The following is an 18,193-nucleotide window of genomic DNA, read 5'->3' as shown; positions in this document are numbered from 1 at the left end:
TTTGAAAAAAAATTTCCTCGCCAAAATTTAGCATAAGTTTGGAGCGTTATTTAGCCTCCTTCACAACAAGCTATCGTGACATGGTTGGTACGGATCGCTACAACCTAAAAATCGCAAGTTGCGTTAATGCAAAGAAACTAGTGGCGTTGAAACTAATTTGCGTTAACTTTGACAGCACTATTAAAAATAAATGAAGGCATTAATTAATTGATCAAATGTGACATAAATTGATTTATTCTGTTTTGATTTGCTTCTTTATTTATTTAACTTTGTATTAATTCATTATTGATCTACTCTTCTATTTAATTTTCCCTTTCATTTATGTATTAATGAATTAAAATAAACAAATAAATAAATAAAAGGGAAAATTCAATAGAAGTGTAGATAAATAGAGGAATTAATAGGAAGGTAAATAAACAAAGAAGCAAATTAAAACAGAAATGTCAAATTTGATCAATTAATTAATGCCTTACGTACATTTAATGGCATATTAATTTATTTATCAAGTAATATATTCATTTATTTTTGATTTTGGCAGGTTCTGTCCTCCATAGAACTGACTGAATGAGTGCCATAGGGCAACTTTCCACTGTTTTCTCTTTTCTATGTCTCTGTTTATACACTGACCACACACACACACACACACACACGTACACACGCACACACGCACACACGCACACACGCACACACGCACACACGCCCACATCATGAGACAAGGAGACCACGTCACAGACGAGGGGAAAAAGGAATTTCAGGGACAACACCATTGATTTCTTCCCTCTTTCCCCACTGTCTGTACACCGATTCATCATTTACGCTCCTTGTGTTTGAATTGAAAATGACACCAGAGCAGAGTAAAACAATGATTTCTCAATACTCACAACATCACTGGTAACCGAACAGGCAAAATTGCAACAAAATTAAATTAAAGAGTCTGTTTTTTTCAGTTTGTTGTCTTCATACGTGATTCTTCTTTTCCCACGATCTCACTTTTCCCACACAATCCAGTCCGTTGTGCTCTATATCTGCCATGTCTTTGATCGCATGGCAGGGAAACATCACATGACAGTCCGTGACGTGAATCTGACAGCGTTGGCATGGCGCTGCCTTGATGACTGACGGTTTGGCGGTGTCTCCCTTTTTTTGATTGCGACGTCCGTTAGCAGTTCAGGAAGGCACATAATACTTTTATCAGGGTGCTCTCCGGTGATCAGATGAGATTTATGTCCTGCTGTTTTGGGTGACAGGCACTTGAACACCTTTTTGTCCTGTAGCTACACAAGTGACAGAGAAAGAGCACGTTAGCCACATACAATATTAAGTTGCACCAAATATAACCAGAGGTGATGGAGCGCTTAAACAAGATATACGAAAGTGAAACTGACATTGAGCTACAACTGTAAAGAAGCTTACCCAATTTGTACTTCTCTTTAGCTTCAGCTCTCTCTTTGGCATCAAAGTACCAGACTGTGATGGCATAGCTGTAAAACACAAGAAGGACAAGGAGATCTTAATAACACTAAAATAAGAGCTGACCTCTTTTGTTAGTATAATATATAGCTCTGGAGGGAAAAAAATTAGCTGTTTTCTAGTGTAAGAAATGAACTGGGCTTAAGTTTAAGCAAAAGTGCCAATGAAAAGGCCATGAAATGGCTGAGTTAAAAAAAATAAAGTCCCTAAAATGGAGTAAAAATACAGTTTATGAGCAGTTCAATGTTTCTGTTTAAGGATTGTATACTCACACATAAATATAGCTTTGCAGTGATTTCAAAAAATGTCTGTGAAAAGGACCAAATTGCCCTTTAAAAATCAGATCAAAAGGGCAAAAAGTGGTCCTTGAAAAGTAATTTTTGACCCAGCAAGAGACAAAAATGTCTTGTATGACAGTGAATAGCAGACGTCCAGGGCAGCAGAGGGTTAATTTCTACAGTTTCTAGTCTCTCCGCTGGGGCTGTGTTGTTTATTCCTGTCTCTCATGTCTGTGCCTCTCCAGCACGAGTCATGCAATCGAACCTTCCTCCCCTCGCCCTCCCGCCGCCCCCCTCAGGAAACACATACTTCCTGCCTCCGGCTCCACCTCGCCCCCCAGCAGTCCGATGGAGAGGAGAAGAGGAGACGCAGGAGTAAAAGGGCCCTCGATGGACACAACTAGCTGGTGCTGTGATGTAAATAGCAGTATGTGTGCAGATGCTTTCGTGAGTGTATCTGTCAATATCGTTTTAGGTAAGTCACTTTTTAACTGATTTAAATCTGGAGGCAGGACTACATGCTAAAGCACCAATACATCTGTGTGTGTGTGGGGCTGTTCTCATACACTGTTCGTAGCTATACAATATAGATATATAGAAGTAATGCACTGTAATTCGTGTATATCCCACGAGATCAGTTTGTGTGTAATTAACATAATCTTGAACCAGGAAATAAAAATAGCAGCGAACGGTGCTTAGGGAGGAGGTCGGGGTGCATGGGAGGGTCAAAAGATACAGGACTTTCGCCTAGGAGACCGGTGTTCGTGTCCCGAGTGAAACCAGAAGTCAAAGTTGATTTATTTGTCACGTAACTTCTGTACTTAAGTTCCGCCACTTCTGGAGTTATTTTAACCCAAACCACAATCTTTTCCTAAACCTAACTAAGTAGTTTTGTTGCATAAACCTAACCAAGTTGTTTCCTGTGAAGATGGAAGTTTATTTTGAAAAGACTGTATGCATGTTACGAGCGGAAATTGACATGTGTTGCTGGACATTCGTAGGCAAACGAACGAAAAAAGAGGAAAAACTTTTAACTTTTTTAAGATATCATACAAACCGTTGTATGAGAAGACGTGTGTGTGTGTGTGTGTGTGTGTGTGTGTGTGTGTGCATACAGTATATGTGCTATTTAACCTGCTGTGATTTAGTATTAAAAACTTACATGGTTTTATAATGTATATGTATTTACAGTATAGAATATACTATAATATGCTATATACACAACTGGCAATGTTGGCAGCTAGCCCTGTCTCTACCCATACAATATAAAATCATAGCATAACTTTATATGAGTTTGTGTTTGTGTGTGTATTGTATATATATATAAGACCCAGGCCTGTTTAAGAGTTACTGACCGAGTGGCGTACGCTGGCTTTACTTCATGTGGGTTCCTGCGGTCGGACCAGAAGATGAGTAACCGGTCAAACAGGGGTTCGATGTTGGCTACCACATTCTTGCCTTCAGGGTAGATCTGCAGCAACCCTCCTTGTTTCTACAAAAACACACAACAGAGTCACACACGTTACAGACATTTCAACCTGTCTGCATGAGGTGTGTTTTTTGACTATGCTGGAAATATATCATTTTTTATGATGTCTCATTTACTCTGACATGTACTCATGTTTTTAAAGTGTTACCTTGACATCCCAGTTCTTGTTGAGATAGTAGATGCACGTGATGCAGCGTCCGTCACCGTGCGGGTTGTCAACATGGCGGACGTACCCCGCCCCGTTCCCTGGGTAACAAGCAACCATCGCCTAAAACAGAAGAAATGGGATTGTTAGCTGGGCATTTGTGTCCAACTTAAACCATAAAGAAAAACACTTGATGCAGCATCATCAAAAAAACACGAGCTGGTTGAGATGGCGGTGACTCCAAGGTATTTATTCTCTCTCGCCCTTTTAGCTCTCCCACTGCTCCATAGTAAACTGTTTTCCTGTTTTCTATTTGCATACTTAATGCATTATCCCATGATGTAATTTGTGAAACACACACAGTCACGAGGGGGAGAAGCAGCAGAGAAATGTGTAACGAGTTCAGCTGTTGTTCCCGGCTACGAAGTGATCTGCAGATAGAGTATCCACGTTCAAACAATGGTCCCGCGCTGGTATTTCCCCTGCTTGACATCTACAGTATGTGTTGGAGGCTGTGAAGCAGGAGAGCGCTGCTTTCTTTGGGGACAAACGATACCTGCGTAAGAGCTCTTCAGTCAGTGTGCATTCCAGACCAGGGCCACTACAGGACTGTAAAAGGGTGAAACTGAGCTGAGCCTGTGTCACTATGACATATCATCAGCTCGTGTTTCAGGCCGGAGTTGTGTAAATAGTTTCCAACATATCTCCAGTGGCTGTAGCAGGATCTCAGTCATGAGACAGAGGAGGAAACGTCTACAGCTGATTCACTGAGTGACATCAGACTATGCCCGCAGAGGGAGATTCTAGGTGATGATAGTTGGCGGCGTGTGGAGTAATAACCCTCTATCTCTCCAGGCTGACTACAAAGGAAGATACTGTCACTGTCTTGACTTATTATTGTTCTGCATGCGAAGCAAACGGTACAATATCAAGAGTCACTGCATCACTTCAGCTCTGCTCTGGGACACTATCATTCATGACTAACAGGTTCTGCTCTGCTGCGGTATCGATTTAACTCAGCCGGCGCTATCATTTAAGCTCTTGTGTGAGACTCGCAACCCCGAGGATGAGATCAAACAGCGCTCGCATAGATTTCTAAGACAAACGCACCTGTTCTTGTGAAATTCAAATAAAAGTGACGTTTTGTGCCGGAGGGCTTCGGTCAGAGAGCACACTGCCCTCCACCCCCTCTTGTTGGTGTTTCTCTACTCATTCACAGCCAAGCGAGTTTGGTTGTGTTGTGTGTGACTCTGTTCAGCCGCCATCGTCAGCTCTCGTTACTGACCGGCGCTCACAGCCAGAGCTCATTAACCTCCAGACCTTTTGCCTCCGGGGCTCCAGCTGACGAGCAGACCTGCTGCGTCAAAATGAACATATCAAACGCCCACAAGAAAAGAATGTTGATCATGATCATTAGAAAAATTCATGTAATCCGAATGGGATTTAGAGTAATTAGAGCATAAGATCAGCCGATTACATTATGCATGATGTGTTTGTCAATGATCGGGTTATTAAGACTGAAGACTCGAGAACCGCTCGTCACTCGATTACTCCAGGGAAGCGAAGAAGAGTTGGGTTGTAACGTTAGTATATCCAGCATCCTGCAGTGAAAGTGAACCGCAGTCAATGAGTCGCGGCCTGCAAAGACCCGTTGCGGAGTGCAAAAGGCCCTGAAGCCCCACCCCTGCTGCTGCACAGAGCGCTATCGCTTGTTTATTCAAAAGTTGATTAAAAAATCAACCAAATTGCACCAAGTCCAACATTGCACGTCCTTGTGTCCCCAGTAATACACCCGCCAAGCGTGAAGTAGTTTAGAGAAACAGTTCTCAAGATATGTGAAGGACACACACACACATACCTACAGACAGAGATCCCCCGCTTTATAGTTAGATAAACCATGTTCAAGGATGGATTTTCTCTATACACCTATGAAGATGAGAGCGATTTATTTTGGGTGTGCATGTGTTCAAGGAAGTTTGTTTTCCCAGTGCACAGCTTTTATGAAACTGCTGGCAGTCTTAACAACTGTAATTAACCACAATTAACATGTAATATGCCAAACCAGACAGCTCAGCCCTCGCCTGCAGCATAAACACATCACATACCCAAACACACGCACAGAAACATACACTATGTCTATATCAATGCTTACACAAGAAAGGCATATCATTTAGGAGGAGGGTTATTTTATCTATTCTAAACCAACCCCAGGCATTAAAAACACTGCTCACAGGTATTCAACCCAGTTTCACATACATCCGCACGGTTTCAATCTCCTTCTTTCTGTAACTTACACACACACACACACACGTTCAGTCACACAGCATGACGCAGAACGTCTCGTTCCTATCCGTCTATCTGCCTTTGCTACTTTGTCTCTGCCAAGATCTCCTCCCACAGTGAGTTAAAGTCTAACTGGCACCAACCACCTGTCTGCCAGGCACCGCCATTAACGGCCTAATGGCATCACTGTGTACATAACCGGGCTGTCAAGGTGACGGCAGTGCAGGCAGAACTGGCTTGCTGTGGACGAGAACAAAAATTATGCTGAACGCACATTCTGATAAGAGGAGTGATGGAAGAGAGAGGGGTGAGGAGGGGTGAGGGGGGGCTAGATAAGCTTAAACAAACACCACGAGTACTGATTATCAAGGAGAAAGAACGAGGAGAGAGACGTGTATGTTTGTGAGGGGGGCAGCAGGGGGTTCAAATGATGATCGTAAAAACACTGTAAACAAAAAATGTCGTTTTTTTTGTAGTTTTTCCTCCATCTATACCAATTCCTGATATCAGGGCTCTTTTTCCCCATATTAAAAATATCTATACCACATTGTGTTGATACCGTTTTGGTCATTTTTATGTAAGGTAACATGAAGCCAGGGGTTTCTGTATTAAAAAAAATGAGCCAACAGCTCACCAAGACTTAATCAATGTAACTGAATCAATTTTGTAACAACACTGATGAAGAAACTATATTTAATGTAGATCACGTGTGCTACTTGTAATGTGTACTACTCTTACATGTGCAATAAGTAGAGAGGAGAAGAAAATCCTCTTAATGTATGAAATGCAAATAGAGAAAGAAAGAAATTGATTGAGTATGTATGTACAGATCCTGCATGGTTACTCATGATTTCTTTGAACATACTATTTTAATGTTGCCATACACTAACCCTCCATAGGTAACCTACATTCTCTTCCACTTGACCCCTTATGTCAGGCTACAGAGGGCAGGTCAGCTACAGACCAGCAGCTCTAGAGCTGGTAGAGATTCATTGGTTCCAGTGGCCAACTCCGGGGTCTGAAAAGTGAAGCCAATACGGAAGTGCCTTAAACTTGCATTCTTTCTAACAGCCAGCAGGGGGCGACTCCTCTGGTTGCAAAAAGAAGTCTGATTGTATAGAAGTCTATGAGAAAATGACTCTACTTCTCACTTGATTTATTACCTCAGTAAACATTGTAAACATGAGTTTATGGTCTCAATCGCTAGTTTCAAGTCTTCTTCAATTCAGCATGATGTTCATTTAGTAAATTATGGTCCCATTTAGAGTCAAATAGACCATAAAGCAGGGTATGCTTTAGGGCGTGGCTATTTTGTGATTGACAGGTCGCTACCACGGCGTTGTCCGGTCTGGGAGTTGTCCGTGTTTCCGTCTTACAACTTTAACTCTTTCACAGTGTGTTTTCAGTTCGTGAAAGTTAATTGTGATACTTTGGTCGCCTAAAAATGTCTTATCCAGCATTCGGTTGTACTTAGCTCCACCCTCTTGTGTCACTTCTGGTTGCAAAGAACCAAGATGGCGACGGCCAAAATGCCAATCTCAAGGCTTCAAAACCGTAGTCTGCAAACCAATGGTTGACATCACGGTGACTACGTCCACTTCTTACAGTCTATGACTGGTCCAGTGTCCACCTTAAAACTGAGTGTTTATTGCTCATTTTTGAATATACTAACAACTGATACGTAATATTGTTTGATCAAATCAGATGAACCCAAATCAACATGATCATGCCAGAATAAAGAACTAAACAAACCAATAACTTCTTCAAGCAAACTCTGCTGCACTGCAAACGTATGAAAAGTTTTTTTTTGACATTGACAAAAAGTCTGCGAGTGAGTCCTCAAAGTCCTCTCAGTTTCAACCCTGAGCCCTTATCGGAAACACACATCACAGTATGTGTGAGTCCCTGTTGGGAGTGGGCCAGGGTCTTGCTCAAGGACACTTCAGCACAACAGATGTTTGCCATCTCCCGGGTTGAAACCACTTGACTCTCCAAATGTCGAGCAGCACTGCGATCTTGCTTAATTTCCACAGCCGATTACTCATCAACAGTCTGAATGACACAGTGTATGATGCATATCAGGACCAGCTATTATTAATAGTTTCAAACGGAAAATCAAAGAGATACAAATGTGGTTGAATTAAACGTCACTCCCAGCTCATATATGTGCTGCTGTACTTCCTGGCTCATATCATGGCCCATTATTCAGCTATAGATTCTCCTCTACTGCTTCTATAGGCTCCATAATGGTTTCTGACGATATGATTACCTTCGATCCAATTGAGTGCCACTCACACTTAACATCTGTGAACATCTGCTAATGCTCTGAACAGATTAATGGATTTACTGCAACATAAGCAGCAACACTGGGCTGGTTTCAACTTTTAGTGAAAACTGATCTGTGTGTTTTGAAGGTACTTTTTACTATAGGAGGGTTTCATCAATACGTCACAACACAGCACCAGCTAGAGTGATATCTGCTTGTGTGACTGTGTTTCTGTAATGTCCATAGGTTGGTAGTAGTGCAATGTTTGCACTGATAAAAAAAAAGGCTGAAGTATTTTAAAATGACTGCTCTGTTTGCAGTTTTAGGCCGTTATCACTCATTTGGAGAAGGTGCTGCTATCTGTGCCTTTAATTAGGAATAGATGGTGGAATTAGAAGCACAATCAAATAATCAACTCTCATCTAGTTTTTAATTTATAGTGGATATTTCCATGAGAACATAAAACAAAAAAAGTTGTGAAAATGCATTCAGTCCTTATGAGTCAATTCTGCCCCCACGGCACTCATGATATGAGTCACCTCTGAACGTTAGGATGAAGAAACACCATGTGTGTGTTTCTGTGGGTGTGATCATACTTATTCTAACCTTTAAGTGTGAAGTGCATTTTAGCGTTGCAACTAACAATTATTTTCATTATCAATTGATCTGACGATTATTTTCTTGATTGGTTAATTATTTAGTCTGTAAAATGTCCGAAAAATCATGAAAAATGTTGATTATAAATTTGAAATGGATACTACATTAAATTAAGGAGATGACGAGCAGTCCAAAACCCAAGGATATTCAATTTACGATGAGATAAAAACAGGTGGAGCCAGAGAATATTTGGCATTTTTCTTGAAAGATGCCTGAAACAATTAATTGATTACCAAAATGGTCGCTGATAATTTTTTTGCTGATCGACTAATTGATTTATTGACTAATCGTTAATGCATTTAGACTGGAAAAATAAATCATAAAAAATGAAGTATACTTTAAAACACCAACTGGACTACTTAAAGGAACAGTGTGTGCATTTAGGGGGATTTATTGGAAGAAATATAATATGAATAAGTATGTTTTCTTTAGTGTATAATCACCTGAAAATACGAATCGTTGTGTTTTCGTTTCTTTAGGACGAGCCGTTTATATCTTCATAGGGAGCGGGACCTCTTCACAGAGCTGGCTGCCATGTTTCTACAGTAGCTCAGAACGGACAAACCAAACACTGGGTCTAGATTTGCGTAGTTTTTGCGTCGGCCACCGTAGTTCTCTTACACGCTTCGTGCAGGAAAAGCTTCAGTTGGTTGCAATCTGCAACCTCACCGCCAATTTTTTTTGCACCTTTAATTCACCTAATTTTTGATTGTAATGTGGATTGACACGAACGTCCCACAATGCCATGAGCAATAAAAATTGAGACGCTATTCACAGTTTAGTAAAATGTTCAAAATATCACAGAACAGGCTGTATGCTGCTACACTGAGTTATTTTCAAGATAATATGTAGGATGATACTGCACCAAGGTAACACCCAATTAAACACAAATGATGTCATTAATACAATCTTGGAAACAAATATTAACTGGTAATGATTATGTATAAATGATCTGAACAGAGACTAAACTAATACCAAAATGGCAAATGTATCCGTCTCTCTCTCCATCATCCATCCATACAAGCCAGCTAGGTCTGTGGCTGCATTGTGTGAGTTAGTGTATGCCTGCATGGGGCACTGCTGAGCTCTAGGAGGGGCATCCGAGGACACGCCGCTGCAGCAGACATTCTCATTATGCCGAAGCTTCTGCTGCATCGCCCCTTCTCACTCGCACAACGCCATCCTCCCACTCCTTGCTCCCTTCCCTATCCCCCCCTCCACCGCTTCTTCCAATCTCACCTCCATCCCCTCCCCTTCATGTGTCTCGTTCCCTGCGCCGAGTTGTCTCGTCTCTTCCCCACAACACAAGACTTTCCCACCTTCGCCCTTCACTGTTTTAACTGAATCACCAGTCCATTGTTAACGCAGTAATCCTTCCAACTGTATGCCTCGCAGGCAGCTGCTGCTGACTAACGTGAGTCAGAGATATTACCCACTGCTGCTGCTGCTGAGGCATTATTTTGGGCATTACCAGCCCCTCTCCTCCTCTCTACATCTCTTTCATACACAATGCGGAGCTCGACTCTGTATGGGCCTGTTACCAAGGTAACGGCCGGGAAATATTTTGTCCAAGTGGCGAACAAGGGGGTTGATAAGATGAAGGAGCGAGGGAGTGGAGTTAAGGAAAGGGGAAAGGAAAAGGAGGTCAAAGAAAGTGAAAAAAAATAAAGGAGTGGGTAAAAAAAAGGAAGGTTTTGGGGATAAAGGACGGAAAGACGCAGTGACCTTCTATGTGGATGTACTCCTCCCTGATCGTCCTCTTTTCTTTTCCTATCACTTCTTCTCTCTCGTGCACAGTCCATCATTGTGTCCATCGCTGTACTGTGTCCTACACTCCTCTACGGGAACAGGACATATTGTACTATGCAGCATTTCACCTTTTATCACTGTACCAAGGGTAAACGGAAAGATTTGGAACAGGGAAGGCGTTTTTACCTGGGAATCATTCCGTTAGTCATCGCCATGCCAAATAAGAGAAAATAAGTAACTTATTGGGCAATAGATAAACACAACATTACATCCTGACAAGCTCCTGGCAGGTATAGACACACCTATAAACAGTGCAGTCTAACAAAGCTGGCATCCATCAATGCAAAACTGGCAACCAGAATAATCTCCTCTTGTTCTACAATCCTGTTCCTGACTGTTTTCAAGCCTCATATGAGTGCCAACCCAAGAAACATGCCTCGCAATACATTATATATTCACATCATTAAAGTACGCACGGATAAATAGCATAACCGCAATCAAATGAAGTTACAACCCTCAAGTATTTTTTTTTTAAACTAAATGAAGCTGCCTCGAGGCGACAGCTTTGATGCGTCGTTGATTTCACCGATTAAATCCACTTCAGTCACGAAAGGAAGCTGCGGCTCAAAGTGTCAAGAGATAAAGAGGGTTCTTATATCTTCTGCTAAGGGAGATGGCATCTGTGCGCAGTAGAATGCAACTCAGCAGCAGGCAGAAGTATTTTGCACTCTAAACTGCAGATTTGCACAATGTTGGAAAATGAGACCGGTTCCATTGTAGTCACTTAACCTTCCTGTTTTACTGGCATTTTGTCACATAGACTACTAGGCACGGCTTTGACTTGAAAGCAGCTCAGTCAGCCCATATTTAAGAGCGCAAAAGCTGCTGGTGTGAGGTTATGGAAATGACTAGGAATGCACCGAGGGCAATGTGCTATGTGTGGGGGTGAACGAGGATGTGGTGGGGCAAATGCATTGGGAAGAGAGGGGGGAAAATACTGTAGATGATGGGAAACATGGAGATGGTTACACAGAAAGGCACAGATGGAGATGGTTTTAGACAAATTCTCACATCTGTGTGTTCATTTAGTGTGTGATACATATGAATAAGGGTCACTTTGCTAAAAAATGATGTATGTATTAAGGGTGGGGGGGGGGGGATCGATACAGCATAGTGTTGCAATATTTTGCGTGGTAATGTTGTATCAATACACGGACGTCAACGGCTGCCATTCTGTCTTTCAGAGGTTGTAGCGGGCTCAGTCTTAAATTTAGAGTGAACATACTGGTATAATATGAAACTATAAAAACTAAGGAATCGATTGGTACCAACCATGTTGGGAAGAACGCTAAATAACGGTCTAAATTTATACTAAATTTTGGCGCAGAAAAACTGGCATGGCCATTTTCAAAGGGGTCCCTTGACCTCTGACCTCAAGATATGTGAAAGAAAACTCTGAGATGAACAGAGTGAAAACTGTATCTTATTAGGTAAAACAGATGTTGGCAATCTGCATAATTTGCAGTTCAAAAAAGGTAATAAATTGCTATACAGTATATCTTATCGCAATACTCAGCATATCACAAAATGTTTAAAATTGTAATAAGATCGTATTGTGACTCAAGTATCGTGATAATATCGTATTGTATTTCTAAAAAAAAAAGTCCTCAACAGTCTCATTTATAGGTTAGTTGATTAAGCAAAGACTGCAGAAGTTAACCTACTTGCCAGCTTACAGGTAACAGCTTTCACCTAATTTCCCAACTAATTAGAGCGGTAATGCGTCTACATCTCAGATCAGATCAGACATGCTATTCATCAAGAGCTCTCCTGGAAATAACAGTTTAACCTGTGTAAAAACTCTACTTAAAGTAAGGTATTATAATAATATTTCAACATCTACCACCTATTTCATCTTTCATTTGGATATCTGCAAATTAGAAAAAGATGAATTTACTTTTTTTTCCAGACCTGATACTGACAACTGTTTCACACCTCACTAATCTGCATTGTCTGGATCTGTTATGTTGTAAATCTTGACTGAACTGCTGAAACACTGAGAACATGTTGGGTAACAGTCTAGACTGGTATGTAATGGTTAACTCACTGCTGCTACTGAAAGACACAATCATAGATGCAGAATACAGAGAGACAGGTGGACTCTAATGCACTGTTTTCCCATGTTACGGGGGAAACTACAGAGAGGTTAGAGGTCTCCCTGTCCTGCACACAATGTCCATGGCTGTGTGCAGGACAGAGAAAATGACTGCCTGCCATCAGCCATCTGTGGACTATGACTAAGAGGAATCAAAATAGTTATAGGCTGCTATTCATCTATCTTAAGTGGTGTGCGGTGTGGTGTGCGGTGGTATCTGTGCAGGGCACTTGAAAACGATCAATGGGAAAGAGAAGCTGAGGCATGCACGGTCGGTAACATAAAAAGAAAACATGCGAATCACGAGGCATGATGGGATAGGATATAACGGAAACAAACAAACAAACAAACAGACAACATCAGCTCCATGTCTATATGGGTGAAAATGGGGACAGAAAAAGTTGTCTTCAAAGGCAGAGATATAGTGACGGCAGAGGAGATAGAGTTTGTCTTCTGGGTACCAGTGGTATGAAGGCAGGATGTAAACCCGGGCACATGGCCAGTTTAGGAGGAAGGCTCGGCCCGCAGCCCCCATAATCCAGCTCCCATGTGCCAGAAACACAGCGGGGCTCATCCTCACATCCTACCTGACGCTCAGCTTGCTCTCCCGCTGCGGTGTGAGTGTGTGTGTTTGCCTGCCTGCATGTCGGCATTAGGGAAGCAGAAATAGAGCAAAGCAGACATGACACAACCCAACAGCTCGCTCAAAACGTAATGATGTCATCAGACAGACTTTGTTTGTAACCTCTGTTTTCTCTGGCATGTATTGGGACGGCTGTGGCTCAGAGGGTAGAGCAGGTTGTCCACCAATCGGACGGTTGGTGGTTCAATGCCCGGCTGCTCCGGGTCACATGTCGATGTGTCCTTGAGCAAGACACTTAAACCCCAAATTGCTCCCGATCGGCGTGTGAATGAGTATTTAGATTAGATCCTGATGGGCAAAGTTGGCACCTTAGCAGCCTCTGCCATCAGTGTGTGAATGGGTGAATGCTGACATGTAGAGTAAAGCGCGTTGAGTGGTCGGAAGACTAGAAAAGCGCTATATAAAAGCAAGTCCATTTACCATTTATTTCTGCCTGACTTCCTCTCACCTTAGTGCGTCCATTGATGACGCAGTCCCCCAGCTGTCCATTGGCGGCGCTGTGCATGACGGCCTCGTCGATGTAAGCCATCAGCGCCCCGATGCTCTCGCACTCCGGCTCCCGCCCCTCCACCCAGGCGATCTGGTCGCCTCGGATGCTCCGAGAGGGAATGCTCTTCTGGCTCACCAGCTGCCCGCCCCGGAACTTCCCGCTGTGGTTCAGGACTTCCACCTCCTCCAGGACCCTGCCGCCCAGCTGAGGGCCCAGGAAGTTGTCCTTCACGCAGATGCCGTAGTATTTCATGCAGGGGACGATGCACTGCTGGGCTATGTGCTCCGCCGACCAGCTGGCACCCGCTGGAGGCGGCAGGGTCAGGACACAGCTAGCCTCGAAGGGCGAGGTCTGGCTGGGTGCGGCCGGCGAACCCGAGGAGGCTGCCGCTTTGTGTCCGTTGTGCTGGTTAGTATGAGGGGTGAAGGGAGATTGGGGGGTGACACAGGGATTGATAGTCATGTGGTTGCCATGGGAACTGATGACTGCATCCATGAGCGGGGCGACTGCTCCTTGGGCCACCCTGGAGGAGGCCTCTGAAGGTTTGTGAGCGACACCTCCTCCATCTGACAACCTTCTCCGCTTAAAGTCAGAGTCTCCCGAAGCAGCGAAAACCGGGTCCACGGGACTCCCTGACCCCGGTGACCCCGTTGTGAGTCCTGACCCCGTATCCCGGTTCTCCCCGCCTCTGCGTTTCTGCTGTTGCACCGGTCTGGCTTTCAGGTCACCATTGATCCACCTCATCAGTAAAGGGCACTTCTCATGAGCCGTCTGGTCACCGTTCTCCACCAGACAGGCTCTGCTGGTTAAGGGGTACATCATGGTTTCGCCTGTCACCTGGCAACCGCCTCCTGTCACCTGGTAACCATCTCTTGTCACCTGGTAACCGCCTCCTGTCACCTGGTAACCGCCTCCTGTTACCTGGTAACCATCTCCTGTCACCTGGTAACCGCCTCCTGTTACCTGGTAACCGCCTCCTGTCACCTGGTAACCGCTCGGTGTGTGAGCCAAACCGTGGCTCCCTTCCTCCACGGTGGCGGAGGGAGACACCACCCCGGCGTTGTAGAGCGGCACGCCGGTTTTGGACTGCTTCGTCGGGGTTGTAATCGCTGGAGAGTCGGTCTGAGAGGCCAGACCCGCCAGTAACTCCGCCGCCGTCGGACTCATCCCGACCGGCGCCGCGCAGAACCCGTTCAGCCCCATGTCCGCTCGGTACTTTGGCTGGATGTCTGTCGCTCCGGAGACGAGCTGCTGCTGCTGCTGCTGCTGGCCGCTCGTCCTCCTCTCCCTCTCCTCCTCTCTCTGCTGTGAGGCTGAAGAAGAAGAGCAGCTTGGGTTGTTTAAAAGGTCCGTGCGTCCCAAGCAGCTCTCCATTTCACCTCGTCATCGGCTGGATGAGCACGTAGCTCACGTCCGAGCTTCATTTTCTCGCCGAGCTGCTGCTGCTGCTGCTTTCTCTGTCTCTGATGGAGAGGATGTTTGCCAACACAGCCACTAGAAGTTTCATGTCCGAAGTCCTCTCTGATACTTTTGCTTTTTATTTCACCAACCTGGGCAGCATTTAATCCTCTCTATTGGTTTGAATCATGATCATGATGTAGGCTGTAGAGATCTGTGGAGAGTAAAATGATACAGTTTAGGTCTATTTATAACACAGTGGAGCTCAAGTATATAAATCTACACTGTTTATACGGTGCACTATTTATATACAAGCACTGAGAATAAAATAACAGAATTAATTGCATTTATTATTAGCTGTTCAATCAGGAAAAGGCTGAGAAAAACTCACTTTTACTGACAAGTTATTAGTTAAAAACACGTCAACCATTTCTTCTACAATTGTAATTCATATTCTTCTGCTGAAACACACATTAAAAGACTTTATTTCTGCTGAAACACACATTAAAAGACTATATTTCTGCTGAAACACACATTAAAAGACTATATTTCGGCTGAAACACACATTAAAAGACTATATTTCGGCTGAAACACACATTAAAAGACTACATTTCTGCTGAAACACACATTAAAAGACTTTATTTCTGCTGAAACACACATTAAAAGACTATATTTCTGCTGAAACACACATTAAAAGACTTTATTTCTGCTGAAACACACATTAAAAGACTTTATTTCTGCTGAAACACACATTAAAAGACTATATTTCTGCTGAAACACACATTAAAAGACTATATTTCTGCTGAAACACACATTAAAAGACTATATTTCTGCTGAAACACACATTAAAAGACTATATTTCTGCTGAAACACACATTAAAAGACTATATTTCGGCTGAAACACACATTAAAAGACTATATTTTGTCTATCAGCTATACCAACTTTGCAGCCTTGTGATCAGGTTCCTCTTTAAATGTATATTGATCATTCATTCAGTTGAAACACACATATTTCAGAGTGTAAAATGCATTAAAATGTGCAGCTGTAATGTCTAAATGTCCCTGCAGGAGTCCACAGCTTACCTACTACTGTCTGTCTGCAGCCTACAATGCAGATCTCTCAGTGAGCGTACGTGACAGTCGGAGAGTCCGCATGTTATTTCCGGGATCGTCTCTGCTCGTGTGCGCGTCTCATCCAGTTCTCTGGTCGGTTATAAATAAAGATCCAGGCGGTACCAAACAGCACACATGCGTCTGATACATTAAACTCTACCAGGGGGACTGAGGGAGACGCTCGGAGTCACACGAGGTCTCCTTCAGTCAATCACCCAGAAAAAGTGCTGCTACTTTCTGCCAGTAACCCCCCACCTCCCTGCTCCTCCTCCTCATCCTCTTCCTCCTCCTCTTCCTCCTCCCACATCTCTCTCTCAATTCAGTTCAATTCAATGTGCTTTATTGGCATGACTGTTAGGTTAACAATAATTCAATATTAATAATAATAAAAAAGAACAAAATAAAAACAAATATATATACAATTCATTAAAGGGACTGTTTGTAAGAATCAGAAATGCTTGTTAACAGCGACACCTGTGGCCGTTAAGTCAACGAAAGTCAGCGTCGGGCTCGCGCTTGCTCGCTCTACATAGACATGAACGAGCATCGCTCAACACAGTGAGGCGACAGACGTCAGCTAATGCCACAATATCACTCTATATTTCAGCTGCTTGGCAGTAATGTTAGCTGACCAGACGAAGGTCTCTCCATGAATCAATGCTGATCCTAGTGTTGGCTTTTCCTGCCTCAGCCTCCCGACCGCGGCTGGAAAGACAGGGGAGACACCGGCACCCGGTCGGAGACGATAACGTTACTCGTTGCGGAGCCCCGTCACTTCACAAGACACGGGAAACCTCTGTTGGTCTGGAGGAGCTGCAGCAGTTATTTCTGCACAAACGTCCACTATACATTCACTAGATATTCTCAGAGCTACACTAACTCTTCTGCAGTGTGTAGTGTGCGCGCATGAATGTGAGAGTGGAGCGAGAACGCACGTGTTGTGTGAGTGAAGACAAGCAGGCAGAGGAGCAGTCTGAACAGCGTGTCCACACGCAAGCGCGCATATGCGAGCGCGCATATGCGAGCGTGGGATCCCGACACGGTAGATTTATACCTGTAAAAAGTTACAAACAGTCCCTTTAAGCAAATTACAATATATAGATATTTAAAAAAGAACATGGAAATGGTAGAAAACAATAGAGAAATAATTTATGTCTGGTGTGTCAATAAAATAAACAAGCAAATAAAAAACAATTAACAACAAAAAACAATTAACAACAATATCAAATATCAAATGTATATATAAAAAATTAATTTAAAAAAAAAAAAACTTGAAGTAGAGGAGCAAATAAAAGGCAGAGTGTGAGTTACATCTATTATGTGTTGTTGTTGTTGTGGTGGTTGTCTCTTAGGCTGTGACATGCACTGACATATCCTGCAGCTTCTATGGCGATGACACTATTTTCTATTTTACTTTGGTCAGAGAGTGATTCTCTCTCTCTCTCTCTCTCTCTCTCTCTCTCTCTCTCTCTCTCTCTCTCTCTCTCTGTCTCCTGTCATTTACATGCAGTCAGATCATGTGATCGTGACCTCTTTCTACTACAAGCTGACCTTCAACTGCACTGACAGAAACTGCCCCACCACATTATAGAAATAAGTTTTTAATTTGATTCACTTTATTTTATTTATATGTACAGTACATGTAGCAAAATAGCTTTTTTGTTTCTTCGAGAAAGTCAATCAAGAATTGTGACTGATAACTCGGTGAATGCCTGAAAAATCTATATTTTTCCGCACACTGAAGCAAAAATCCTTTTGGTCCAGTATTGCAATGAATCAGTCCTGCTCATTGATTTTCAGCACTGCCCTCAATGGCCTGATACAACAGTTAGCAGTAAGGAGGCCTCTGCTCCACTGTTCAGGAAACTGATCATTCTTTTAGTTTATGACATAAATAGATATTTGGTATACAAATATTGAACACCAAAATGCATGTTATCAAGAGCTCGTTAAGGAAATATAAAAGGAAATTATCATCACATTTAATTCATGATGTGTAATTATCTTTTGATAGTTTTAGATATATTTTCTTTTTTTTCCTGTACTGTTCTTTGTAC

The 18,193-nt window shown here is 43.0% G+C and overlaps 1 protein-coding gene across 10 annotated transcripts; it reads right to left on the bottom strand.

Moving 5' to 3' along the window:
* Positions 1-850: 850 nt before the first annotated feature.
* On the bottom strand, positions 851-16,387 carry egln2 (egl-9 family hypoxia-inducible factor 2). Of its 10 annotated transcripts, XM_037775105.1 has the most exons (8): positions 16,107-16,387; positions 14,610-15,237; positions 14,505-14,567; positions 13,584-14,462; positions 3,386-3,505; positions 3,104-3,240; positions 1,414-1,481; positions 851-1,274 (listed from the first exon to the last, which is right to left on the bottom strand). In XM_037775105.1, exons 2-8 carry the CDS (start codon positions 14,997-14,999, stop codon positions 1,222-1,224), a joined length of 1,710 nt encoding a protein of 569 aa, XP_037631033.1. In that variant the 5' UTR covers positions 15,000-15,237; positions 16,107-16,387; the 3' UTR covers positions 851-1,221. The 10 variants fall into 10 exon arrangements, with proteins under 10 accessions (XP_037631033.1, XP_037631030.1, XP_037631031.1 ...); XM_037775102.1 differs by having other exon boundaries at positions 14,505-15,237; XM_037775103.1 differs by having other exon boundaries at positions 14,526-15,237.
* Between the last annotated feature and the right edge of the window lie 1,806 nt (positions 16,388-18,193).

This window comes from Sebastes umbrosus, chromosome 7 (assembly GCF_015220745.1).
Source record: "Sebastes umbrosus isolate fSebUmb1 chromosome 7, fSebUmb1.pri, whole genome shotgun sequence".
In the NCBI taxonomy this organism is placed as follows: Eukaryota; Metazoa; Chordata; class Actinopteri; order Perciformes; family Sebastidae; genus Sebastes; species Sebastes umbrosus.
This window is presented reverse-complemented; position numbering and strand designations above follow the sequence as displayed.